This window comes from Bos indicus, chromosome 10, assembly GCF_029378745.1.
Source record: "Bos indicus isolate NIAB-ARS_2022 breed Sahiwal x Tharparkar chromosome 10, NIAB-ARS_B.indTharparkar_mat_pri_1.0, whole genome shotgun sequence".
In the NCBI taxonomy this organism is placed as follows: Eukaryota; Metazoa; Chordata; class Mammalia; order Artiodactyla; family Bovidae; genus Bos; species Bos indicus.
In genome coordinates, this window is record NC_091769.1 from 12,375,912 (window position 1) to 12,403,880 (window position 27,969).

At 37.2% G+C, this 27,969-nt stretch overlaps 1 protein-coding gene across 5 annotated transcripts in view; it reads right to left on the reverse strand.

The window, feature by feature from the left end:
• Positions 1-286: 286 nt before the first annotated feature.
• DPP8 (dipeptidyl peptidase 8) overlaps positions 287-27,969 on the reverse strand; it is a 54,357-nt gene continuing 26,674 nt past the window's right edge. For 4 of the 5 annotated variants that reach the window (XM_019968131.2, XM_019968130.2, XM_019968129.2 and 1 more), the window contains exons 10-21: positions 27,510-27,610; positions 26,560-26,737; positions 25,515-25,674; positions 21,966-22,045; positions 19,291-19,443; positions 18,904-19,039; positions 17,604-17,749; positions 10,616-10,762; positions 9,245-9,397; positions 7,878-8,020; positions 6,795-6,906; positions 287-4,472 (exon numbers count right to left, since the gene is read on the reverse strand). In XM_019968131.2, coding sequence (XP_019823690.1) covers positions 4,350-4,472; positions 6,795-6,906; positions 7,878-8,020; positions 9,245-9,397; positions 10,616-10,762; positions 17,604-17,749; positions 18,904-19,039; positions 19,291-19,443; positions 21,966-22,045; positions 25,515-25,674; positions 26,560-26,737; positions 27,510-27,610 — 1,632 coding nt within the window. In that variant the 3' untranslated portion in view covers positions 287-4,349. Of the gene's footprint in view, positions 4,473-6,794; positions 6,907-7,877; positions 8,021-9,244; positions 9,398-10,022; positions 10,211-10,615; positions 10,763-17,603; positions 17,750-18,903; positions 19,040-19,290; positions 19,444-21,965; positions 22,046-25,514; positions 25,675-26,559; positions 26,738-27,509; positions 27,611-27,969 lie in introns of those variants that run through there. The other variant, XM_070796923.1, reaches the window with a different exon arrangement.

Sequence of the window (27,969 nt, forward strand, 5' to 3'; positions counted from 1 at the left end):
AGTGGGTAGCCTATCCCTTCTCCAGGGGATCTTCCTGACCCAGCAATCGAACCAGGGTCTCCTGCATTGCAGGCAGATTCTTTACTAACTGAACTATCAAGGAAGCCTGGATGTATCTTTGGTTAGTACCTATACTAGAAACCACATGTAATCAATCACCTTGCAGTCTCCATTCTCCACTGCAAGCACAGGACCTTGTTTGTGTGTTTTAACCAGTCACGGTTGCCACTAGTCAAAGCAAGAGTGTACAAATGCGGAATGGGGGAAAAAGGGACATTTACATCAATTAATTTTAGCAGCATCTTTATTGCAACAAAGAACCTGTAATAAAATGCAACAAAACTAAGGTTTCACTTTACATGATTAAAAGCCATGTAGCTGAAAATGAGAAAACCCATAAACTTACTGGAGTGAGACATGCAGTTCTTTCTATACAAGTCAACGCTTAAAACAGCAGGCACTTTATGTTCTAAAATTAAAGACCTGAACTCCAATTGTGCTGAATACAACATAAACTTGTATTTGGGTTATTTAAAAACAAACATACAAACACTACTTCTCTCTCTCTGTGAGGGACTTCTTAAATGATTACCTAGAATTGTCTTTTGACAAAGTAAGAAAAAACTGGAGCCAGCACCTTGCACTAACATGCCTTCATATTTTAGGCTGCAAGATGGATAGGTGAGGTTGGGCTGTGGAAAGGTGAGAGTCAGGAAAGTTTCCTACGTCTGCTGGGAATGGACACTCAGCTTCCATATCTTAGTTTAGATATGGCTATGTCTTTTTGCTTACTTTAAATAGCTCTAATTTGGGTTCCTAGGCTTAAACAAGCACTTTATATCCCAAGCCCCAAACCTCCCACTACACCAAGGAAGACACGTTGAGTTTAACAATTTTAATTAACTTCAGAATGTCATATACTAATTAGAAGTACTGCTTCATTAATAAGCATGCTTAGCATTTACTTCAGAATGGAAAAATTAACCATTTTATGTTATCTTTAAAATGTTTCATAGGAATATATTAATAAATACTTCTTTAAAAATTTGCCTTTTCTACATATCATTTAACTACCATGAGCTGGGATATCTGGATGGAGTCTAGCACTGACAAAGCACTAAGGGGCTGTGTGGCCACGGGTATATTTTCTCCTCTCTATATGGAGGTTCCTCCTCTAAAAAATGAGAACATCAGATTATATCAAAGATATAATAGCTTGAAAGTTCTGTAATTCTATAATAATGAGAGATCTCATAGGAATCATTCCACCTAAAGAGAGACAATGTTACAGAGAGGTGGGATACACTTTTCTTCAAGAAATAAAACAAGTAAAAGTAAGCATCAGTTACCTATTACCTCATTCTTTTGAAAAATCATGCACGCATTGTGACTTCTTCCTCTTATGTGTGAGGCATTGGAAACAAGCCAGGAACAGCAAGAGGGAAAAACCTTCATTCCAAAATTAATCTCCAGACCAAGGGGAGATACAGTTAATGATACCTTCTGCTTTTTTCACAGTGAAAAAACAGCCAATAATTACTATATGAGGAGCTATCTTGACTATTGTTTTACGTTCTTGAAAATCAGTCCAGTGTAAAAATCACCTATTATTTTCTTAATCCAACTCAGTCCTATAGGAGAGTTTCTTAAAGTAGCTCCACAAATGACTTGCTTTAGAGACACCTGGAAAGCTTGTTAGAAATGCAGATTCCTGGTCTCCACTTAATCAACCAAATCCAAATTTCTAAGAGTGAGGTTCAAGAGTGCATTTCTTTTCAAAAGCATCCAGATGAATGAGATCTTGAGTCTCCCTGCTCAACACACAAGCAACCATACCTACCTGATGGCTGTTCAAGTGCACTCAATTATCAAACCTGCAAAACTCCCCCTTGATGTTTAACCTAGAGCTTTTTGGTTCTCACTAAAAATGTTGCTATACTCTTGCCTTTTAGTTTGTTGCCCATACATAGGGTACAAATAGTTTTAGTGAGGTTTCTACAGATTGCCTGAATTGACTATGCTTTTCCCATTGATTTTAAAAATCAAATTCAGTCAAGTTGTCTTTCTGCATGCAAATTCAGTCAGGTATTTTCCCTCTCTATAGAAGGAGAGTGGCCTTTAACTGACTGACAGGGAATGATAACAGAAGCATTCCTTGTGATGGGAGGAAAGCAGATGGCAAGATGCAAAAGGAAAATATCTGTGAATTTGAGAGTCCATGAGGTTCCTTTAAGGTTTGTTTTGGTAAAATACGAGATGCCATTTTGAAAACACAGCCATATTGGGTAAGAGGTTTCAAATGAACGGCTGTCTAAAAGCTACTGTATACCATTTCTACTTTGCATATTATATAAGGATATATCCTCGGAGGCCAACGAGGTCCACAAACAAAAATGGTCTTCAGTAATCAGATACAAACTTAAGTCATGGGGGAAAGTACTTTCTTGGGGAAGAATATTACCCAAATCAATTTAATTTAACATTGAAAAGAATATAAACATATCTCAGCATGGGAAAATATCATAAACAAGAAAATCCATACATATACAGTCATAGGGAAAAGTGTGGTACCTATAATACAGTATAAATACAAAAACAGCAAAACCCAATCCCCCTCCGTGGACAGAACCACCTGCCACCTCTGGACCTCTCCCACCTCCCATGTGGCCCTCAAAGATGAGGTCCACGTCTCAAGCACAGTTATCTTTACTAACGGAGGCTGTGCTCTCTAGGATTAGGAATCTATTCACTCTGTAATGGTGAGAGAGAGTAAAATTTTTTTCTTTTGGAATATTGTTTAGAAGTACTGATAACGACTTTCCGAACATTGAGGCTTGTGATAAAAAGGGTCAAACTCTTGGGTGCCTTCTCTGACATTGGCTCCAATGTGACCCAGCTAGCACCCTAAGATGCTAAGATGACAGATCCCAATCAGCACTATGAGCTCCCTTAATAGTCAAGCTCTAGGGCTAAATCAGGAACATGTCATGACCACTCAAGAAATCGCTTATAAGCTTTGAACACTGAAAAAGAGAGTCATGGCTGGCTGGGGATCAGTTTATGGTTAAGAGGTTGTCTGGAAACCTCTGTATTTTAAGATCACAATATTTAAATGATGCTCAAATAATTTATAAAGGTTCAAGAAAGTTTCAATTTGCAAGGCTTCCAAAATTAAGAAGAAAATAACAAAAAATTAGAATTGAAATGTAAAAGTAACTGTAAGGAGCTTTTCTTCCCCTGAATAATGTTAGTCTGTAACTGTTGGCAAGAGAGTGATTTCTTAATTCTGGTTTCCTTAGCTAATATTCTAGGAGTTTAAATTTCAATTCTGAAACTTTTTCATGAGTATTTTTGGTCAGATTATACTTCTGCTTAGTTCTTAAGCAGACCCTTGCCTTCTCCTCTCCTTGCCATTCTCCACACCCTGGTCTCCCCGACTCCACCAAAATTCCCTTCCATTGCCCTAAAACTCTGGAACATTTCAGTGAGGAAAATACCCAATGGAAAATGGCACCATTAAGTTTTCTGAAGAATACGAGTGAATGTGTACTTTTTTCTTTTCCCAAAGGGAAAGGAACTGCCTGCAAATATTTAAGCTCTAATTATCTGATTAAAATTTTCCTGCCTGTAATTATCAATATTATAATCATGCTACATATACAGTTACTTGCCTTTATGTGAAAAGAAAAACCCACTCGGTCATATCATTAAAGAGAACCATTTATACTAGATACAATTTAAATTGGCTAAAAACTGGTCAGAGTTTGAATGAAACAAAGTAAGTGTCTTTAGGAGGCCACTAACTTAACCCTGAACAATCGTTAATGATTGGTTAAGTCATAGGTTTAATAGTGATTACTTTATAACATGCTGGATAACACCCCAAGCAACGAAGCAGAAGCTATTCAATTACATTTAAGTGCTATCAAATCTGTAACTAGTCAGAGATTCTGGAATTGAACCAAGCCAATCACTAATATCATCATATTTTAACAAATTCCGAAGTATACTGTAAAAATACACTAAGTCCATGAGGTTTCATAATGCTATTAAAAATGAAAATAAGGTAGTATGAATACATAGTGCTAATGTCTTATTTCTTTCAGTGATTCTCAAGGTATTGCTGGGTCCCTTAGAAATACGTGTCATTTAATTTTGTGTGTGTATGTTTAAGGTATGAGATTACTATCCACAAGCTGTAAACACCTGCGTGGCACCAGATGTACTTTCAGAAGTAGATGTTATGTGGCAAGTACCAAAATGTGATGATCAATTCTCTATTGATTAAATTTAAACTTCCTCATTTGGTTAAACAGCCAGTGTACACCAGAGTTCTACACAGGTCAAAATTATATCACTTTCAGAGCAGCAATACGTGATCCAAGGTTTTCTTGAAGGTAGTGCAAAAGATGCAGTTCATAATGTTCTCCAGATTCAGGAACTCTTATGCTGTGTCTCTCCTGAGGATAGATCTTAAAAAACAACAACCAAATCAAAATACAAAAAATAAGAACTTAGAATCTCCTTCCAAAGCTTTCCAGAGATTCTCAACAGGAATAATAACATGGAGCAGAGCTTCTCCAAGATATTGCATACACACCTCCAATGTAAAGGCTCCCCTCCTTTTATTTTTTTATTATTATTAAAAAAATTTTTTGGCCATGCCCCACGATGTGTAGGCTCTTAGTTCCTGTCCAAGGTAGGAACCCACGCCCCCTGCACTGGAAGTGTGGCATCTCACTGGGGAAGCCCCTCTTCCTTTTGTAATTCCCTATGTATCACTAAGCTTACAGAAGGATCAATGGTTCTCCAAGTGTGGTTTGCAGACTTCTGGAGTCTTCAGAAACCCTTTCAAGGGATACACAGGGTCAAAACTACTTTCAGGACAAAACTAAGACAAAACTAAGACATTAAGGAATAAGCGTTTATTCACTGTGTTGGCATCTGCACTGATAATGAAAGGCAACGGTGGGTAAAACTGCTGGTGCCTTAGCATGAATCAAATCAGTGACGTACACTTTAGTAAATAAGAAAAAATGCCAGCTTCATTTAAGCAGAAGTTAGAATTTTATTAAATTGCAACCCTTGAGCAGAGGTCTTTTTATATTCTGTGGTGATAAAACGGGCAGAATGCATAAAGCACTTCTGCTACAGGATGTCTGAAGGGAAAGACTTGTACAACTGAGTTTTCTTTCTTTTATCTGTGCCTCGAGGCATGCAAGCTCTTAAGTCCCCAACCAGGGATCGAACCCATGCCCCCTGCACTGGAAGTGTGGCATCTTAACCACTGGATTGCCAGGGTCTCTCAAACTGAGCTTATAAATGGAACTCCATTTTCTCACTTGAAAGAAAGACATCTACGGTGATTTAGACTTGGCTATTTGGCAAACATTTTCTCAAAAATAATAGCTGGCTACTTCAAAGACAACATTGACAGTATTTGCTGCTAGTGATAAATGGTGAGATTTTAAGTGAAAATTAGAATTTTGGAAAACTTGCATTCTATCAACTACTATTTCATGAGTTTCCAATACCTGGAAGACTTTTCTCTTGGCATTAGTGGTAGTATTAATGTATGTGATTTAAAAAATATTGTATGATAAAATGAGTCAACAATTAGAAGTGAACCAGTGTTTTCCAGATGACCAATGCATGGATAAAAGATGCATCTGAAGTACAAGATCCACCCAACAGACTATAACAGAGCATGAGAAGTTTACAGATATGGCTTCGGATTCTACACTAAAACTAACCTTTAAGAACTACCATTTGTCCAGTTTTAGTGCAGCAACAAAGAACAGCTATTATTATCTGAAAAAGCTAAAATATTACTCCCATTTCTTAGCTAGGTATTTTGTGAGGCTGAAATTTCTTCATTTACTTTAGCCAAAACAACATTTCACAACAGAAGTAGATATGAGCATTGAGGTGTTATTTCTTATTAAGTCAGATATTAAAGGGATTTATAAATATGTAAAACAGTACTAACTTTCTCACTAAACTTTAAATTGTTTTTCCCCCATTAAAAAAATGTGATCTGTGCTAACATGTAATAATAGTTTATCATTGGTAAATAAATAAATATTTTAAGATTTTCTTAGTCAATGTAAGAGCAATACCCACTGACATAATTCACATAAAGAAAAACGGTTTGGTATATAGAAGGGCCCCGAGACCCTTGGAAACTGATGCTACAGCAAATATCTCAGAGTTTACCCAAAGAAATGCCAACTGAAACATAAAAGAAGGAAAGTAATATTTTTCATTTCTTACGAGCATATAATCCATGCAAGGAGCAGAAACAAGGAAGAAAAGGAAGAACGGTTTCTCTTAAAAGTTTTTTTTTTTTAATAATGGAGCAATGGAGGTGGGTAACTTGGTTTCTGCCCCAGTGTCAATATAAAATAGAAGAAAATTAAAAGACCATATATTCAGGTCCTAAAAATCCTTTACAATGAAATCAAGTAGCATTTCCTCACCCTTCCAAGGGGAAGAAGAAAAGCAAAGGAGGATAGTGAATGGACTCCTGTCATCTTGTCCACGACTACAAACTGAAAGCAGATACAGACACACAAGTCATGTAATCGGACAGGCCAATTTTCATCCTGACTTCAACAGAACAGAATCTTAACTTTTACCAACTAGAGGCACTGCTAACTATGCCTAGTATTTCAGTTCTCTTAAGCAGACAGTGGCCACAGCTGAAAATTCAACCTCACTCCATAGTTTATTATATTTCAAAGTAACCAATCATGAATCATGACTATATTAATCAGAAAATTAAAATAACTCACCTGTAAATCATATGGCTTTCCAGCCCTCACTAAAAAACTCAGTAATATACTGGTGTGTGCAAAATGAACATTCTCATCCAAGAACCCATGTAAGAGCAGTAAACGATTTGGTCTGGAGAAATGGAAATATCAGAAGATGAGGTAAAATAGAGTATTTGCGAAAACTACTTAACTTGTTAAAACTAACCATAACCTACTACAATAACTTCCTTATACTGTAATGTTAGAATAAGGATTCAACATTTCAATATTAAATTAGTAATATATTAACCAGATGCTACATGTAATGAAAAAAATCAAACGTGTTCAATTTCCTATTAAGATATTATCATACATCAATAATTACAGCATGTCCCTAGAAAAGGAATAATCATATATGCTATTTGTAAAATATACGTAAGCAGAAATGGGATTTTTTCCACTCTGAAACAGTGGTGTTGTGCTGTGCTTAGTTGCTCAGTTGTGTCCAACTCTTTGAGACCCCATGGACTGTAGCCTGCCAGGCTCCTCTGTCCATGGACATTCTCTAGGCAAGAATACTGGAGTGGGTTGCCATGCCCTCCTCCAGGGAAACAGTGGTATACTTAATTAATAAAGATTCTTTTAGCACTTAAGCAATTGCTTCAAATATAACTCACTGCTGCTGCTAAGTCACTTCAGTCGTGTCCGACTCTGTGCGACCTCAGAGACGGCAGCCCACCAGGCTCCCCCATCCCTTGGATTCTCCAGGTAAGAACACTGGAGTGGGTTGCCATTGCCTTCTCCAATGCATGAAAGTGAAAAGTGAAAGTGAAGTCGCTCAGTCATGCCCGACTCTTAGCGACCCCATGGACTGCAGCCTACCAGGCTCCTCCGTCCATGGGATTTTCCAGGCAAGAGTACTGGAATGGGTTGCCATTGCCTTCTCCTAAAAAACCAAAATTATATGAACTGGCCTATAATTCAGCTTTAAGAAAACAGCCATGCTTTCTAGTAATCCATATAATATTAGTTTTATTTTTGTCATATTTGTAGCTTTCCTTACTATTAAAGACAATCTTAAAAAATACAATTTAAAATTTTAGTTTTAAAGCTTGAACTTACTCAGAGGGGAATTTTTCTGCTTGCATGGCTACAGATCCTAAGTAATAGCCCTGTTCATTCTGGTCAGGGTGACCCATATAACGTTCCGTGTAGCCTGTATCATAGAAGATCCACAGAGTGACTGGGGCCCCGGCAATAGCAACCTACAGAAGATAACAGTGACAGTCAAGTGTGGTTCAGAAAAGAATGGTTAACACTGACAGTCTGTAACTGCAAATTTATAGGCTAAAATTATCTTTAGGCTTTAGCCTCACAACTGTGGTCTCAGGCAACTGAGAAAATCAAAGGGGAATGCCAAGGTCAAGAACTTGATACTTAATGAGTCAGATAGCTTCATGTTCCACAGAGGTGGCACACGCTAAATCCTTAACCTGGGCTGGATGAAACATAAACATGAGTCTCCATTAGAAGAGGAGGCTGAACTAGAACATATGAATGCCTCAGTGTAAGCTGAGGAAAAAAATATGGGACACGTGTCAGCTTTACATAGGAAGAGCAGTCATTTTCTTCTTTTTTGTTTTTTTAGCTTCTGTTGGCAGTACAGAATTTAAAACAATGAATGAAATATATTTACGTACTAAACACTTGTCTCATTTTAAGGCTCCCACAGTTTTATATTTAAATATCGTAATTACTTTCTTGACAGCTGCAAGCCTGGGAAAATTATGGCAGTATTCAGACTTCATTTTGTTGTTATTATAAATAAAGATTATCTGAATATACAAAAACCTTGTCACTTTTATTCCTAAAAATAAATAATTTCCACTGTAAAATAAAATGTTAATGAAATATTAAAAAAAGAAAAATGCTACTCATTATTTCCATGTGCTTAACAGTTTTTAGCATCTTTTTTCTAACATATTTTTCTACAACCTCTAACATAAGAGGTTGTTTATAAAGTTGTAATCACTGCTTATATATTTAGTAGTTTATTCATTTGGTACAGACTTACTTAGGACCTACTATGTGCCAAGCTTTGTGCTTGGCTGCTGAGGATACAGCATAAGGCAGATAGATCCCTGCCCTCAGACGCTGTAGCCCAATAATTAAAAAAATAAGAACAATCCAATACGAATGTGGGTTTTACTAATCAAGACTATCTCCCATAATATTTGGCATATGTCTGTTAATAGCTAATACCTGATCAAGCTGACAAGTATTTCATACAGATATATACAGATAAAGAAATATAAATATATATCCCACAAGTTGACAAGATAAATCTATTATTTCTCATGGCTGTTAAACACTCAAACCCTAATATTTCATAATACTGTCAACTTCAGAAAATTGGTTCTTTTCTTGTATCTCAATTTATAGAAAATTCTACCCTTATTGCAAAAGAAATACCATAGGAAATCACATACCCTGAAGATATCTGACCTCTGCATTAACGCCATTAGGGACAGGTATCCTCCATAGGACCAGCCATGGATGCCCACACGATCTAAGTCAATGAAATCATATTGAGAGGCTAGATACTGGAGTCCTTCCACTTGATCGTCAATTTCTATTTGACCCTGTCAAAAAAGGGAGAACATTTCACTGATTCTGATAAATAAAAATCTCATTATAGAGTGTTTTGAAAGCTGGCAGATGTTCTTACTAAAAACACCTGTGTTTTTTTTTTTTTTTTATAGAAAAGAACTTATTATTGATTGAGATTCTGTGGCTTGGAAAAAAAATTTTTAACTCTATTTAGAGATAGGAGCCTATAGCTTCTGTTGCTAGCCTGTCCTAGAGTTTAGTTACCCCTTAGTCACAAAGTTCTTTCCTACTGCAAGCCCAAATGTCCTTTGTCATATGGGTATTTCCCATTTCCATTTGTTCTGTTGTCTGCTAAGAGGTCAGCATCTTCCTTGTAACAAGCCTTCCTATACCCAAAGATGAAAAATTAGCCCCCTTAAGTGGATGACTAATTTTACTTCTCTTTAAAACTTCATGCAATAAAGTGGAAGGAATCACTCTTGAGGTCTTGTTCTCCTCTTTGCCCATTATCTATCTCTAGGAATTGAACATACAATTTCTTTAAAGTCCTATATAGTCCTGATTCCTATCACCACCACCCTATCTGTATTACTAGGCCTGCCAGTGCACACAATCTCACTTCACTGAGCCAAAAACAAAAATAAAAACAAAAACTTACATGAGAATACAACATAAGGTCAAAGAACTGGCTGTGGGAGAAAATCCCCATGTCTTACTCAGCATGTCCAATACACTGGCAAACACAGTAACTGCCTTACTGTGCAAAAGGAACATCGGATTCTCATCATTTCCCAAAGCAGCAGAAAGGACATGGGGCATCTCTAAAAGGTAGCATTTAAAGCTTCCTGTAGAGAGAAAGAGGCTTGTCACAAGGAAGGCACTAACCAGTTGGTTTCTCTCTTCACAGAGGACAGAACAAATCTCAGTTATTCCTCTTACTAGTGTACAGGATGCTGAAAACTAAATGTGATGCCTTCTGGCTACACTGGACATAAAAAATAGAAAGAGAGGGGGTTTCTATGTAAAAGTGGTTCTATCTCAGCTCCACAAAGCTACTTACAGGTAGACTGGAATAGCCTAGTGAGGATCGGCTGGCACCTTCCTTCCCGCCCCAAGCACATGCTCACACATGTGCACACACACACTCACTCACGGTCCCTGCCCCATTTCTGTCTCTGGGATTTCACACCAAACAAAGCACCAAAAACTGCAAATGTCTTTAAAAGAGAAATGCTGGTATGCTCACACACCATTTTATACTTAAAGGCGCCTTCAAATTTAAGCCCCCGGTGGCAGGACCCCCTGTTGTCTATCACCACAACCACATAGCCCAGAGAGGCCAGGGTGTTCAGTCGGAAGTACTTCACTCCTTTAAACCGATTATTCACCAACTGCACCTGAGGAAGAAAGACAGCTTCAGTGAAATGTATTCTATGGTAACATACAAAAGCAAATTAGAGAGGAAGGATGCTGCAAAAAATAGAAAGCTTACATTTTTAATATTATTTTGCCTATAAAATGAAATTATTTTCTTGTGGCAAGAACACATAAAATGGACCCTCTTAAAAATTTAAGCGTACAATACCGTATTGTTAATCATAGGACAGTTTTGCACAGCAGATCTCGAGAACTTATTCATCTTGCATAATTCAGGTTTTTTTTTTTATGGTCACTGTTTAGTAACTCTCTCTTTCCCCTTGCCTGATATATTTTTGCTGCTGCTGCTGCTGCTAAGTCGCTTCAGTTGTGTCCGACTCTGTGTGACCCCATAGACGGCAGCCCACCAGGCTACCCCATCCCTGGGATTCTCCAGGCAATAACAGTGGAGTGGGTTGCCATTTCCTTCTCCAATGCATGAAAGTGAAAAGTGAAAGTGAAGTCACTCAGCCGTGTCCGACTCTTCGTGACCCCATGGACTGCAGTTTACCAGGCTCCTCCATCCATGGGATTTTCCAGGCAAGAGTACTGGAATGGGGTGTTACTGCCTTCTCCATGATATATTTTTAAATTAACTTAAATCTTTTCATGTTTATGTTATTTCTTTTCTTTCTTAACTTCACATGCAAAGTTCAGAGGATTAATGAACAATTACAGACTTCAAAATTATAAGATATTAACTACTATAAGATATATGATTTAGTCTATTCCATAAAAAAAGTTACTAAAATGATTACTTCTACCCTGAGAAAGAAATGCATCCTTCAAATGATGGAACAGGACCATTTTTTTTCTCCCTACCTGTATCTTCTGGGATTGTCTCTGACCAGTAGAGGGAAAACTTCAGTACTTTAATAAAATACTGTGACCAGTCAGCTTACTTTTTCCTGTTACACAGATTAGTGCAAAAGGTAAGATAATTCTTAAAAAACTTTAGCACCCTAGAAACTATACTTCAAAATGACTGCGAAATTAAATGCAGTTTAGTGCTTCACCAGAAGTAAATTCTCCAGTGAAAAGAAGACTTTAACTAATGGGCAAAAAGCTACAGAAGTTCAAGGTTTTGGTGGACACTAAGAGCAAAGAGGAACTAAAGAGCCTCTTGATGAGGTGAAGGAGGAGAGGGTAAGAGCTGGCTTAAGACTAAATATTTTAAAAACTAAGACAATGGCATCCAGCCCCATTGCTGCATGGCAAATAGAAGGGAAAAGGTGGAAGTAGTGACAGATTTCCTCTTCTTGGGCTCCAAAATCACTGCAGACAGTGACTGCAGCCATGAAATCAGAAGACGACTGCTTCTTGGCAGGAAAGCGATGACAAACCTAGACAGTATGTTGAAAAGCAGGGACATTATTCGGCCGACAAAGGTCCGTATAGTCAAGGCTATGGTCTTCCCAGGGGTCACATATGATTGTGAGAGCTGGACCATAAAGAAGGTAGAACGCCAAAGAACTGATGCCTTCAACTGTGGTGCTGGAGAAGACTCCTGAAAGTCCCTTGGACAGCAAGAGATCAAACCAATCTTTTGTTTTGTTTTGTTCCATTTCTTGGTGCCAGAACCTGGGACAAACCAGTCAATCTTAAGAAAGATCAACCCTGAATATTCACTGGAAGGACTGAAGCTGAAGCTCCAGTATCCTGGGCATCTGACACGAACAGACAACTCATTGGAAAAGTCCCTGATGCTGGGAAAGACTGAGGGCAGGAGGAGAAGAGGGCGTCAGAGGAAGAGATGGCTGGAAGGCATCACCGATGCAATGAACATGAACTTGGGCAAACTCCAGGAGACGGTGACGGCCAGGGAGGCCTGGCGTGCTGCAATCCATGGGGTTGCAAAGAGTCAGACACAACTGGGGGACTGAACAACAACAACAAAGACAGATAATAAACAAAAAATGGATTCTGGCAAAATTGAGAAAGCGTTCTCTGGTGTAAACCATTGGGAAAACCAAGTTAGTCAGGAATTAAAATAAGAATTGGTGCTATCTTCACTCAGTCAACATCTACTGATCATTTACTGAGCTAGACTGGAGGTGGGCATGTAAAAAAATCTTCCTTTTGAACTTCTGGATGTTTAGTTACCACTGTAACAACTGCCAAACAGGTCTTTCTGTTTCTATACTTGTCCTCCATACAATCTATTCTCATAGTAACAGAACGATGTTTTAAAAATGCAAACCAGGTATGACTTTATGGCTTGGCTCCTTCTAATGGTAGGGCATTTAGATCAGAGTAAGATCTAAACTTCTTACCACTGCCTTCGAGACCCTACAATATTTGGTCCTTGGCTATTTTCTCTCACCTCATCTCATCCCATTTCTCCCCCTTGAGCACTGTATTCTAGTCTTACTATCAATTATACTGAGTTGGTTCTAACCCCAGGACCTTGACATTTATTTTCCCCTCAGTCTGGAATGCTCTTCCCTCAGATCTTTAACATGGCTCATCCCTTCTCATCCTCTGCAACCTCAGAGAGCTTCTTTGCCCTTCCAATCAGAACCCTCATTTTAGTCACTTTGTTATCTTCCTTCTCAACAATTATTCATAACACTGCCATTATATGAAGTTATATAATTTATCTTATTTTCCTCATTAATCTTCATGAGGGTGGGACATTAGTCTGACTTGTTCATTGTGGTATCCTCACTGCCTAGAATACTGCTTGGTACATAACAGGCACTCAGTAACTATTTGCTGAATGAATGAATGAAAAATAGAGAATGATGGTTTTCCTTTCTACCTTGGGAAGAGGTGTTTGGTGGGCAAAGGTGCTTGTTTTTAAAGGAAAGGAGCTGCAAAAAGAAGTAGTAAGCCTAGAAGAACACAAATACAAACATATAAGAAAATTAACTCACTTCTTTGCCTGCTGTAAATCACTGAAGACGGCCTCAGTTGCCTGATAGGAACATTTTCCCCCAGAGCCAGTGTTTTTGCCTTTGTAGCCTCAAGGCCTGCTTCTTCTTAGAAGAAGGTACTCAAACATAATGCCCTTGAGCACCAAGAATTCAAAGGTTTTCTTCAGTATCAATTCTTCAAAACCTGTACTCTGCTATTTTAACCTCTCTTATGCATTTATGTTTGCAGAAGTGTCCGACACATAGGAAGCATCATAAGTATTTGTTAAACATTTTTAAACAATACTACTGTTATCAATAAAAGGTTTAAAGCAATCAGCCTTAACAACTTCAAATAGAATTATTTGTTGCTTTCCTTGGTTTCACTTATGTCCTATGGCAGGCACTGCTACATTTAATCAGGAAGTAATTCCTTTCATGTTATGAATTGAGACACTGTTCCTTATTCAAAAAGACTTCCACTTTGACCTGAATACCCACCAAGGGAAGGAAAAAAAAAAGGCTTGGATCACTTTTAGGATTTAATCAAATTTTGCAAGGTTACTGTGTGCTAGTAGAAAGATCTGGTCTTACCTTAAGGAGTCTCTTCATAACTAATCAAAATGATTATCAAATACAAGGATGAATGATCTCCCAATGGGTTGAAGTGCTAACCGATTCTATCACTCAAAGTCTTAAGGTGAAATCTCCCTGCAGACTGAACACCAGCTTTTCCTGTGGCCTCACCAAATTTGAATGCATCCAAAGAACACTTTGAGAAACAAACACCTCTATTTCAGTGGTATTAAGTACATTCACACTGCTGTACAACCACCACCACTACTGATTTCCAGAGCCTTTTCATCATCTCAAACAGAAACTTCAACTCTTTAAACAATAATTCCCTATCCCTCCCCCAGTCCCTGACAAGCTCTATTCTACTTTCTATCTCTATGAATTTGCTTCTTCTGGGTATCTCACACAAGTGGAATAATACAATATTTATCCTTTTGTGCCTGGCTTATTTCACTTACACAATGTCCTCAAGGTTTATCCACGTAGCATAAGTCAGAATTTCCTCCTTTTTTTAAGGCTGCATAATATTCCTTTATATATCACATTTTGTTTACCCATTCGTCTATCAATGGACACTGGGGTTGCTTCCACATTTTGGCTATTGTGAATGATGTTGCAATTGACACTGCATACTTGTAACTCAAACAAGTATCTGAGTCTCTGCTTTCAATTCTTTTGGGTATACAGCCTGAAACGGAATTGCTGGGTCAGATTATAATTCTATGTATAAATTTTTGAAGTACTGCTATATTGTTTTTCATAGCGGCTGCATCATTTTACATTCCCATCAGCAAAGTAGAGTTCCAATTTTTCTACACCCTTACCAACATTTATTATTTTCTTTTTCATTAAAAAAAGAGCTATTCTAAAGGGTGTGAAGTGCTATCTCATTGTGGTTTTGATTTGCATTTCCCTATTGGATTAGTGACACTATCTTTTCATATGGCTTAGACTTTTTAAACTTAATTACTAATATAAGGAGGCTTCCCTGGTAGCTCAGATGGTAAAGCATCTGCCTACAATTTGGGAGACCCAGGTTCGATCCCTGAGTCGGGAAGATCCCCTGGAGAAAGAAATGGCAACCCACTCCAGTACTCTTGCCTGGAAAATCCCATGGACTGAGGAGCCTGGCTACAGTCCATGGGGTCACAAAGAGTCGGGCATGTCTGAGCGACTTCACTTCACTTCATTAATATAAGGAGTCCTTTAGTCTTAAATATCTAGATAACCAGCTAGTTTTTATAGTATGTTTTTCACATATCTCATATATCATTTCTTCATTGGGAAGAAGAAACATCCTTCTTATTTAAATAATAGAACATGTAAAGCTTTTAAGAGTGCCCTGTAATTTCTCTCTTGAATTCCTTATATTACACCTTTAAGTTCACAAAGATCTGGCTTCCAAGTTTTTAAGAGAAGTCTCATTTAACTCTTTCATAATTTATGTGTAGATAACTACAATGAAAATCATGTTTTGTTTGTAAAACACGTCAAACAATGGCAAAGTGACTTAAGTTGATGTATGATCATCACTACTGAGATGTTATAGCTTATGTAGCTACCTTTTATGTTTTTGATAACTTGACACCTAGATATACTTCCAGATCTGAATAACTGGATATAACTATAAAATAGGATATTTACTGAATTCTAGAGAGTTGTAATTGGACCTCCCTGATGGTACAGTACATAAGAATCCATCTGCCAGTGCAGGAGACACAGGTTCAATCCCTGGTCTGGGAAGATCCCACACTCCACAGTGCAACTAAGTCCAAGTGGCACAACTCCTGAGCCTGTGCTCTAGAGCCCAGGAGCCACAACTGCTGAGCTGGGAAGCCCATGCTCCTAGAGCTTGTGCTTTGCAACAAGAGAAGCCATCACAGTGAGAAACCTGCGCAGCTGCAACAGAGCAGCCCCTGCTGGCCAAACCTACAGAACGCCTGAGGACAGTAACAGAGACCTAGCACAATCCAAAATGCATTAATTTTAAAAGAGAAAGAGTTATATTAGGAAAAAACATATATATATGTATAATTCTAACTTCTTTAGGGGCTCAGTGTAAGATATGTAAACAAGATTAAACTTTAAAAAAAATTACCAGTTAACCAACTAACCTACCCAAAACACTTTACTCTGATAGTAAAATTTCCTTAATACTCACATGCTACTATTTAACACAGAAAAAAAAGAAAATCAATGTGCAAACTTCTGGCAGTGCTGAAGAATAGTATGTGCTGTACTAAGCTGCTTCAGTCATGACTCTGCGACCCTGTGGACTGTAGCCCACCAGGTTCCTCTGTCCACGGGGTTCTCCAGGCAAGAATACTGGAGTGGGTTGCCATGTCCTCTTCCAGGGGATCTTCCCAACCCAGGGATCAAAACTGCATGTCTTGGGTTTCCTGCATTGGCAGGCAGATTCTTTACCACTAACGCCACTTCGGAAGCCCCGGGTTTAAATTTTACTGTCTCTATTTAAAAGCTGTGTGACACGTGTGGACTAGTGCCATTTAGCAACTGCCTTGCCGCTGCTGTTGCCGCTAAGTCCCTCCAGTCGTGTCTGACTCTGTGTGACCCCATGGACAGCAGCCCACCAGGCTCCTCTGTCCCAGGGATTCTCCAGGCAAGAATACTGGAGTGGGTTGCCGTTTCCTTCTCCAATGCATGCATGTATGCCAAGTTGCTTCAGTCGTGTCCGACTCTGTGCGACCCTATGGACAGCAGCCCACCAGGCTCCTCTGTCCACGGGATTCTCTAGGCAAGAATACTAGAATGGGTTGCCATTTCCTTCTCCAGCAGCTGCCTTAACTAGCTGATAAAAGTATTATAGCTTGCTTGAGAGATCTGGCCTTAGAATGAAGAGGGGGAATTCATTAGGATACCAAAGGTTTCAAAAATATCTGTTAAGACTCTTTATTAACCAAGACATTTAATTATTTAGTATCATTTTCCAAACAAGTGGAAACTATAACTACCTAGAATACAACATATTTACTAACTGACATGACTATTACATTCCCCATGACAGTTACAGTCCTCACTGTGAATTAAGAAATTGACATTGAGGAAATTCCCTGGCAGTCCAGTGGTTAAGACTCTGCACTTTCACTGCCAAGGGCCCTGGTTCAATCCCTGGTTGGGGAACTAAGATCCCACAAGCAAAGCAGCACGGCCAAAAAAAAGAAAGTGACACTGATTTTCAAATTCGCTACCTAACAAAACCCAGCTTCCTAAACTCCTAAACTGGGTAATGAGAGCATAAGCCAGAGTCAGTAACAGCAGAGGCTCAGCAATGCTCAAATCTTAAACAACTGACCAGACATTTAAATAACAAATTACCTAAAAAAAAAAAGAAAATGAAAACACATACACATATGTACAGAAATATGCCTACCTGAGGACCACCATATATAAACAGCACAGTGGGGTATTTCTTTCCAGGTTGTAGATCATGAGGTTTGTACAGCATCCCATACAATGTAAATCCAGTAGTGCTTTCAAAAGAAAAAATTTCTGGAGGGGTATAGTCAGGAAGAGGACCTGGGAGGAGGTAATACATTCTGTAAAGTTCTTATGCGAGCTTGACAATCTGAGAGCAAGGAAAAAATACCATAAACCCACTACCCTAATAACTAACTATCCCTCCTTTAGATGACAAGCAAGAAATTAAGCACAAATAGTTATATTTAAAAAAGGAAATCTAATGAACACATCAAATTATCCATTTCAGAAGCAGACACAAAGTATTATCAATAATCATTGCAGCCCAGGAGGTATTTACATGCAGAACACAAATACTTTGCACTCAGCTTGTATAACTTATTGATGGTTAAGCCATATACCTGATGAGAAACTGAAAGCACAAATTAACTTAACTTGCTCACAGCAGGTGCTCAAAAAACATTTCTTTATGATCATTAGAGAATAAGCCTAATCAGAACCCAGAAAAAAAACTCATGATCAGTGTTTGGTTTTACAAAGCTACACAGACCTCCCCCAAGTCTGTGTATACCGGATGATGTTCCAGTTGAAGCAGAGATTGGCGTATTACAAATTCTAATTGTGGACATCAGAATATACCTATACCTTGTGGTTTTGCACTAATTTCTTAACCCCTTAGGAGATATTTATGAGTGAAAATACCTAACAGAAAAAAGGATTGGGGTATAAAATGAATTAAAAGATATAACATATTAGTCCATTATTTATATTTAAGAAATAAAGCATTTTAAATTCAGGTAATCACAGTGCTCTTCACTCCTATACAAAATGAGGATTTATCTTTTATTAAGGTGGCCATTGCAAGTGCTGGTAGAAGTTAAAGAAAGCTACCAGGTGGGTATTCCTTAAAGCTGCAGCTTCCCTGCTCAAGAGTTCAGTCCATATGACGTTCGAGTTCCGTTGTTTACCTGGGAACTCATCCAAACATGTGAATAAATCACTTCCTAGCTGTTATCTTGATTATGTTAATCTTATTTTCAAAAAGGCCGTCCAGTCTTGCTCCTGCCTGGAGCAGGAGGTAACCAGCCTTATTTGATAACTGATAGACTAGGCGGGATGGGATCAGCCAGCAGCCGAAGGACAGGCAGTGGTGAGGGACGGGAAGGCTCTGTCAGGAAACGTGGACCTACGACACGGGTTTAGAGCACTAATGTACTAATCTCGCTTAAGATCGGGTTTAGGAGAATGAGTACCTGCTGAATCCAAGAGCGTGGCCCAGAATTCTTTTGTCTTGCAGGTTGGGTCGTCGTCAGGACTTGACAGCTTGTAAAGGGACACACAGTGTGGGCTCTTCTGGTTACTATACTTACTTATAAAGAAGTCACAATGCTAGAGAAAGGAAAAACAATTATTTTTTCCCCCCAGGGAAAACTAAAAAAAGGTTATCTGTTGCTATATCTGCATTGATGCTATAGCAGGAGTATGGTAACACTCTGACCATTTATGTGAATATACAATGCTAAAGTTAAGGCTAAGGTTTTTATAGGCTGTTTCAGTTTTCACGTTACTAAAAAGGAGTATTATATGAGCAGAGGTTTTTTTATATGACAGGAAACCCTTTGCAAACAGGGACTTAATACCCGGCTGATGCAGCAAGAGTGCGAATAACCACGGTCAGTCAGCCTCGTCACCTCTCCAGGATTTACATAACTGACCACATATAGGTGATGTTCTAAAGGAGAGTCTTTGGTGCCTTCAAAATATACCAGCTTTCTGACTTCATCAACCTGGATCTGTCAAAATAACAACATAAAAATCAGTGCTAGTATGACCTTGGCAAGACCAGTCAATTTCACTCAGAATAATTTGAGTCACACACTGACTTTAATTTGTCACTGATGTTAATAAGCTTGAGTGGTTTTGTTCATGTCTTAATAGATCCTGTTCAGAAAGTTAAAAGGACACCCGAGCTGCATGCTGCTGATAATTTCCTATGATAAAATGTGTGCTTTTCTTAAAATACAAAAATTATTTCATTAAAACGACTACGCTTTACAAAGAAAAAATATCTGTATCACAGCTCAGGTCAACCAATCATGCACACCTAAAAGAGTCTAATTTTAGCATCCTGTCTATTTCTCAGTGCAGCAGTAGCTCCTATTTCTCAGTTAGTGCAGCAGTATGTTAGGCAGTGTTTTTTTTTTTTTTTTCTTTTTTTTGGTCTTTTGTAAAAATTTGCAAAAATGTTTTAACTATTGGGTTGGGGAGTAACTCTACTCAATCACTCCATCAGTTTCAATACTGGCATAGTTTACAAATAAGTATGAAGGATCTTTTAAGTCTTCATTCAGAACACAAAAAAACTGCCAGTACACTCACAGATGAATTCATTTAATATTCCTCCCAAATTACAGTGAGATTCTAAATAAATGGCTTTTATTGTTCCTTTTCAAAATCTTCCAGCAGCCTACTCAAATAACGTTTAATAAAATCCAAACTTTTATACAGAAAACAAAGGTGTATTTCTAAAAGCAAATATTTTTAGATGCCACATTTTCTTCAAAAAGCTTCTTAATCATTGCAAACATATTTTAGCATGCATGGATACAGAAATAAACACAGTTGACATTAAGTAAGGCCTATATGACACAGACAGAAAGGATACAAAGGATAAGAGATGGCAGAACAAACTTTCATGAAGCTTCACAGGTTATGTGTTAATCTGTGTAAAAGGTCAGGACTGGTTCTGCTCTTGATTTAGCAGTTAGAAGTCAGGCCTTTCAAAACTAAATAAATAGTTAATTCCTTATTCCTTTTTTCTTTGTTTCCTGTAACAACTTTACATCAGAATCACCTGAGGGGTTTGTAAAACAGATCGCTGAATCCTACCCCCAGACAACTTTCTCCATTCAAGAGGTCTAGGGTGGGCCTAGTAGTTCTAAAGTTTCCAGGTGGTATTGATACTTTGTGGTCTAGAGACCACACTTTGAGAACCCTAAGTGGCTAACAGACTTAAAAGCCTCAAAGATTTATTCAATTACTGGCATTAAAAATCTCTGGGTGAACAGGTCACCTGCAAAAGTAGAAAATGGAAAGATAACTTAAAAAAAAAATAAAGCAAGAATAGAGGGAAAATAGAAGAGTAAGAAAGCGAGATAAATATATCACCTAAATAGGCATGATAGAAAAGAACTGATGCACGTTATAGCAAGTAACAGAAAGACATTTAGTTACCCAAATAAGGTTCAGCTCTGTATAATTTTGGGGTTTCCCTCAGTATTATCCAACCATTACACAGCATGAAGTTTATATCAGTGTAAATTTTTATTATCAGAACTTAAGAATTCCACTAACATCTGACAGTAACATTTAAAGGTCCCTAAACAGAAAAAAATATATTGAGTATATAACCAGAGGCCAATTGACACTACCAGTGGAAATGAGACTTTAAAGGTCACCTATTACATTCTAAAGTCATTACCAACAAAAACAAACCTGGGGCCTGTATCTTCATTCTTTCTCCTTAATCACCTAAGGAAGTGTGAGTGACTTCTATAGTGGCCAGTATACATAATTCTTCAATAAATTTCTGAATCAATTTGAGGAAATCATAGGCCTTCACTAAATCCTGGTAGCACACCTCAACTTAACTTTATGTATCACACATATAAAGGATGGACTTCTGGACATCTCATGAAACTGACCATCTAACTGAAAGTTGAAACAAACACAAGGTACTATGAAAGGCAAAAGAAAAAAATTAGAATTCATTGAATTGCTACAGCAAGCCATATGCCAACAGGAAAACAGAGGGTGGACTTCCTCCCTTTCCTTATCAATCTATGCTCTGTATAAATGTCCATTATAATTTGCAAGTGGTATATGAAACTTTACATCTGTGAGATAAGATAAACAGGTGAATGAAAGAGCATCACTACCTCAGGAACTGTAAATGCACCAATGCAGAAATGACACAAGTAGTCTATAAGAGATTCAGAAATAATTTTCAAACTATATCCTCAATCACTTTTGAGAGACTTGGAAAGTATGGACCAGCCCTTTCCTTACTAAGATGCAACACTGCATCTGCAAATGGTGACCTTTGGTAACCAGAACACTTCTAATATCAGCATTATTAAACGGGTGAGATTTAGAATTCAAACTAAGATTCTCCCTTTCCAACAACTTGGGTTTTCTGAGGCCCTAGCAGTATTTTCAAAATACTGGGGTCATATGAAGTTGCACTACTGATTTTCAGTACAGCATACACACAGCTGATGTTGACTAAACATATCAGTAGAATAAAAGAACATACATTAGATCCATGCCGGCCAAGAACTTCCCATTCACCACTGGTAATTGCTATTTCCTCTTTAATAGGACACTTGAAATCACCTAAAGATAAATATAATTATAATTCAGTACTTTGCATCAGACTATAAGCAAACAAAACAATGAAAAATAGTATTCTAAACTCTTTTTTTCAAAAAGGGAACACTGAAAAATTCAAAGTTATGTCTAGAATAATGAAAATCCTTTGGAACTAAAGAGAGGTGGTAGCTAGCTGCACAACACTGAATGTACCAAATGCCTCCCTTCATTCTAAACGTTCCTTTTAAAACGGTTAATGTCATGTGAATTCCACCTCAACATAAAGTCTACAGTTAAAAAAACTCCAAGTTATGAGTCTTCTCAATAGTAATGGAATGATCCATGTAACTAAAGTTAAAACAGCAAAATAGACTCTTATGGTAAAGACAGAAAAGAACTCAAAAGCACTTGTATTCTTAGACCTTTGGTTAGACAGACAAAAACAATCTAATGTGTCAACGAGGCATTTCTTCTAGAAATGCAACAAACTACTTAAGCCAGAGAAGGAAAATTTTAATACAACTGTTTATTATTTGCAAAAAACAAATTGAATATTACCATAGTAAATAACAACATGTTCCATTTATCTTTGTAAGATTCTGTCTTGGTAGATAAGGCTCTCTCAGTGGCCTAAGGAGAAGGTTAAAATAAAAAAAGAAACCCCTGCTTCTGCCTAGCTGCTGCCAGCTCTGGCTCTCAAAGTGATAGCTGAGAAGACGCTGAGATGATATAGGATCTTAAGTAGGGTCCTACTCAAGTTAAAAAAATAGACTCACTTTATTTTTCTTAGATACAAAAATTCAACTTAGTACTTTAAATTTTATCACCAGAAAATAAGTATTATTTAATATATAACAATACTAATTGTTACACATTATAGCCACTTATGGAAGAAAAAAGAGGAGGGAAGAGGAAAATAAAATGGACATCAAGGAAAAGGATGAAGATTTGGAGCAAGAAAGTCTAACGAAAAAGGAGGGAAATGGAAAGAGGTAGACAAGCTCAAGGGCCCAGAAGCAGACACTAAGAGGGAACAGGGGCTAAGTGTTCTGAAAAGAATGTCAGCTGAGGTGACAGTGCTTCTTATTCTTCAATACGAGTATAAAATTTTAAGTTATCTTTTAATCCCTGTCCCAAGAATGCTGTTTTAGTGAATTACTATTCATAGCTCTTTGACCAGTCTTCATCACTAAACTTTCTGGAATCTGTAAGTAGATTTAATTTCTGAACAACAGAGGAACAAGTAAGGGCAATTCCACACCAAGGGTCAAATTAAACTAAGGCTCTTAGGGGAAAAAACTCCATCTTGGATATATAAGATCTAGTCTGATTTTTAAAAAAATTCATGCTAAGGGAAGGAGCAAGTCATAGGTAGTATTTACTACTGTCCTAAATTGTAGGTCAGTGTTTCCCAAATAAGAATGATGTTAAAGGGCATGTTGAAAAAACAAATAATCCAATTAAAAAGTCCACAAAGGATTCAAATAGACATTTCTCTAAAGAGATACAAACTGGCTAAATAATATGATGTTACTAAACACTAAGAAAATGCAAATCAAAAGCACAACGATATACCATTGCATATCCATTAGCATGGCTCTTACCAAAACCCCGCCAAAAAACCAAAACAAAACAAACAAAAAAAAGAACTATACCCAGAAAACAACAAGTGTTATTAGCAAGGATGTAGAGAAATTGGGACTTCTGTGCACTTTCTAATGGGAATGTATTAAGGTGTATTAAGGTGCAGCTGCTATTGAAAGTGTATGGTGGTTCCTCAAAAAACTTTAAAGAATTAAAATACTAAGCAATTTCACTTCTGGATATATACCCAAAAGAACTGAAAGCAGGGTTTCAAACTGGTATTTGTCTACCCACGCTCATTACAGCATTACTTAAAATGGTCAAAAGAAGTAACCTCACTGTTAATAGACAGATGAATGGGTAAACAAAATGTGTTTACACGTACAATGGAATATTATTCAACCTTAAAAAGGCAGGACATCTGACACATTCTACAATCCGGACGAACCTTGAAGACACTATACTAAATGAAATAAGCCTGTCATTAAAGGACACATACTGTGTGATTCCATGTATATGAGGTAGCTAGAGCAGTCAAATTCATAAACATAGAAAGTGGCTGCCAGGGGCTGAGAGGAGGAAGGAATGGGAAGCTATTAATTATTTACCACTAAATTGGATATTACTTATTGGACAGAATCAGTTCTGGAAGACGAAAAAGAATCCTGGAGATGGATGGTGGTGATGATTGCAGAACAGTAGGAAATATACTTAATGTCATGAAACCACACACTTAAAATGGTAAATTTTGTTATGCATATTTTACCACAATTTAAAAAAAATGGCTATGTTGAGTCTGTTAAGTTATAAATGGCAGTAAAGCATACAACATAACATCATTAAATGTCTAGTATTTTAAAACAAACTCTGTATTATTAAAGTAGAAAACCGTAGCTCAGTCTTTTTAAAAACACAGAAGTATCGAATGCACTATTTCATCTTTTCTAGGCTTACACATTCTCCTTTCAGTCCCCGGCAGCCACTTTCTATGTTTATGAATTTGACTGCTCTAGCTACCTCATACGGAGAAGGCAATGGCAACCGACTCCAGTACTCTTGCCTGGAGAATCCCATGGACAGAGGAGCCTGGTAGGCTGCAGTCCATGGGGTCGCTAAGAGTCGGACACGACTGAGCGACTTCTCTTTTACCTTTCACTTTCATGCATTGGAGAAGGAAATGGCAACCCACTCCAGTGTGCTTGCCTGGAGAATCCCAGGGACGGGGGAGCCTGGTGGGCTGCCGTCTATGGGGTCGCACAGGGTCGGACACGACTGAAGCGACTTAGCAGCAGCAGCAGCAGCTACCTCATATACATAGAATCACACAGTATGTGTCCTTTAATGACAGGCTTATTTCATTTAGTATAGTGTCTTCAAGGTTCATTCGGATTGTAGAATGTGTCAGATGTCCTGCCTGTTTAAGGTTGAATAATATTCCATTGTATGTGTAAACACATTTTGTTTACCTATTTATCTGTATTACATTTCCCAGAAGGAAACCCAACACTTTAAAAAAAGAAATTAATTTCAGCTGACATAATATTTAATTTCACTTTGGAAAACAATTATATCAATATGAAGAGCTATACCTATAAATCAACTTCAGCATACGTGCAGACAGTATAAAAAAATCTAGTACATACAAATATCTAATAACTTTGTAACATTTTAAAAGTAGCTTTTTCAATCTAAAAATTACATGAGCTCACTTGAAACAAAAAGTATAGGCAAGGCAAAAACAGAAAGTAACAATAAGTAATTTCAACACCCAAATATTACCCAGTATTAATAGTTTATTATGTATCCTTCAAAAACTTTGTCTTATGCTTATAAAGTACACAAAAGAGACTTTACATTGTCCTGACCCTCCCACCTTCTGCCTCTTTTTAAATAGAAAATAACTTCTTACTTGGGGCAGGCAGCCCACCACTGGATCGCTTATACTTGCTCTCCTTTAAAATGGATGTGATTTTATATAAATGACGGAAACCTGTTTTGCATTCAGAGGCAAAAATAAATTCAATTTCATCTTCATGACTTTGGGGAAAAACATGAAAGATGTCATGGATCTGTAAAATAGATAGATTAATTTACTATATACATTAATGAGAATACTATGCAAACAATTTGACTAAGCCAGAGAGAAAGAATTACTTGATAAACATTTTCTGAAATGTAAGTAACTGCCAGATTTCAGGGTATGGTATATGTACAATTACAGATTTTGCCTGGGCCTTTCATATTTATCTTACTTTAGTCAAAGATGTCATCTACTGAGAAATAAATGTTTCCAAATGGAGAAAAATGAAAAATACAACCAAAAGCTGTTTCTTACTCACCATCTCTGGAATTCTTTGAAAAATGGCATGAAGTTTATTTAATGATATAAATCTTATTACAAGAATTATGAGAAAAAATTTTTTTTACTTTTCTTTTCCAGAGAGAAATATTCTAACAATTCAAGGGAAAACAGATGTCATCTGTTAGGTGAATCAAATGAAGCCTATATGCAGCCAGAGGAGAGTGAACTGGCTTTATTTATTTTGTATCTTGTGTAAGTTTTTTCCATTAAACTGGAAAATGAAAAATTCAATCCCAAATTGGTATATTTTGGGATAGTTTACCAACTTAAAAGAGAAAGTCTTTTCTAGTCAGGACTCTCGTGGGCCTCCCAGAGGCCCTGGTGAGGTTGTGTTTTCAATATCTGACGTGTCCAGAAACAAGAGCAATTCCGCATCCAGGGAGATGTCACTGGAACGGCATCGACCTTTCATCTACAAACCATTCCCCACTCTGGAACCAACATTCCCATTTGAAATGTTCAAACTAAGCAAATAACATTCAAAATTACTGTGAACTTAAAAAATTCCTTTTGATAGTTTGCTATCAAGATTCATTTACTTTAGCATTCTGAGAAAATATTTAAACCAAGTATTACAAGAAAACATGTATACATTTATCCAGATGTCTGTCGTTTCTTCATAGATAATCAGTGGTGTCACAGAGTCAGGCACTGACTCGATGAATCTCTGTCTTTCCATGGCATCATCTTCTACTGGGATAAATAATTCAGGTGAGATCAACACTATCTGTAGGCGAGTCTGGGAGCGATCTAGTAGGATGGCCCACGCACTATTCACATAAACAAAAGAAAAGCACAAAATAAAGCTCTCTTTCGGAAAATGAATATTCCACTAATCTTTCCTTTAGCACTCATCAGTTATTTCTGTAATCACAGTGACAGTATTGCTTTAGTATATGTTAAATTATCACTAACAGCTAATGAAAAGTATTAGTTCATTCTACACTTATTTTTTTAAGTTTACTTTTAATTGAAGGATAATTAAAATATAGTGTTGGTTTCTGCCTTACATCAACATGGATCAGCCATAGGTACACATATTCCACTCATTTTTTTTAAAGTTAAGCTTGAGTAGAGGTTTTAAAAGTAGTTTTCTTTAAATTTCCAAAATCACAGATGGCCTTTGAAATTATTTTCTCCCTTTAATGTCAACAAATGCTAGCCCCATGAAAACTCCTGTTGTCCACATGAGACACAGGAAATACATGTAATCATCTTCACATAAGGCTGTACAAATATTTCTGCTTAAGTTATACAATTAAAAAAATACATATACTTACATATGAGCCTGAAAGTCCTACTTTAACCACAAATACCACTGTGAAACTGTCACTGGCTAAGTAAGAGACAGAAATAAAATGCAATGCACCTATGCTTATAGGATTACAAGTCTACTTAGTTCAGGAAAAATTCTTTGTGTAGAACTAACTACCTTGCAAATTTACATGTGAAAACAGCTCCAAAGGAAAGGAAGAGCCTAATAGCACAGACAGTTCTGGGTCCTAAATTATTTGTAAAGAAGTGACAATTTAACATACGCACTATTTTCCCTCTGGAGTCCATCCAGCTCTGGCAATATATTCAACTCCTTCAAACAGAATCTCAAAAGGCTGAATTAGTTCCTTATCTATGACATCTATAATCTATTGAAAAAGAAAAAAGGAACCTAGTTATAGAAGACTGATACTGGTCTACGTAAAGCACTATTTTTAACAGCATGACACGTGTTCAGTCTTAGGTACAAAGGATATGGCAAAACCAGCAGTAAGTCATGGGTTACCTTTATTGGTATTCTTTATGTCTAAAAAAGTTCTAACTAAAAGACTTAGCATAGTCTAAAAGTTTTTTTTCCAAGAGTGTATACTAATAGAACTCTTGATAGTAACTGGTAAAATCAGATTTTAATCACTTTATAGACTTTAGTATCTAAGAAAAATAGTCTCTAGTTCCTTACATTTTAGTTTAAAATACTGTATGTATAATATATTAGTGAAATGGTCTT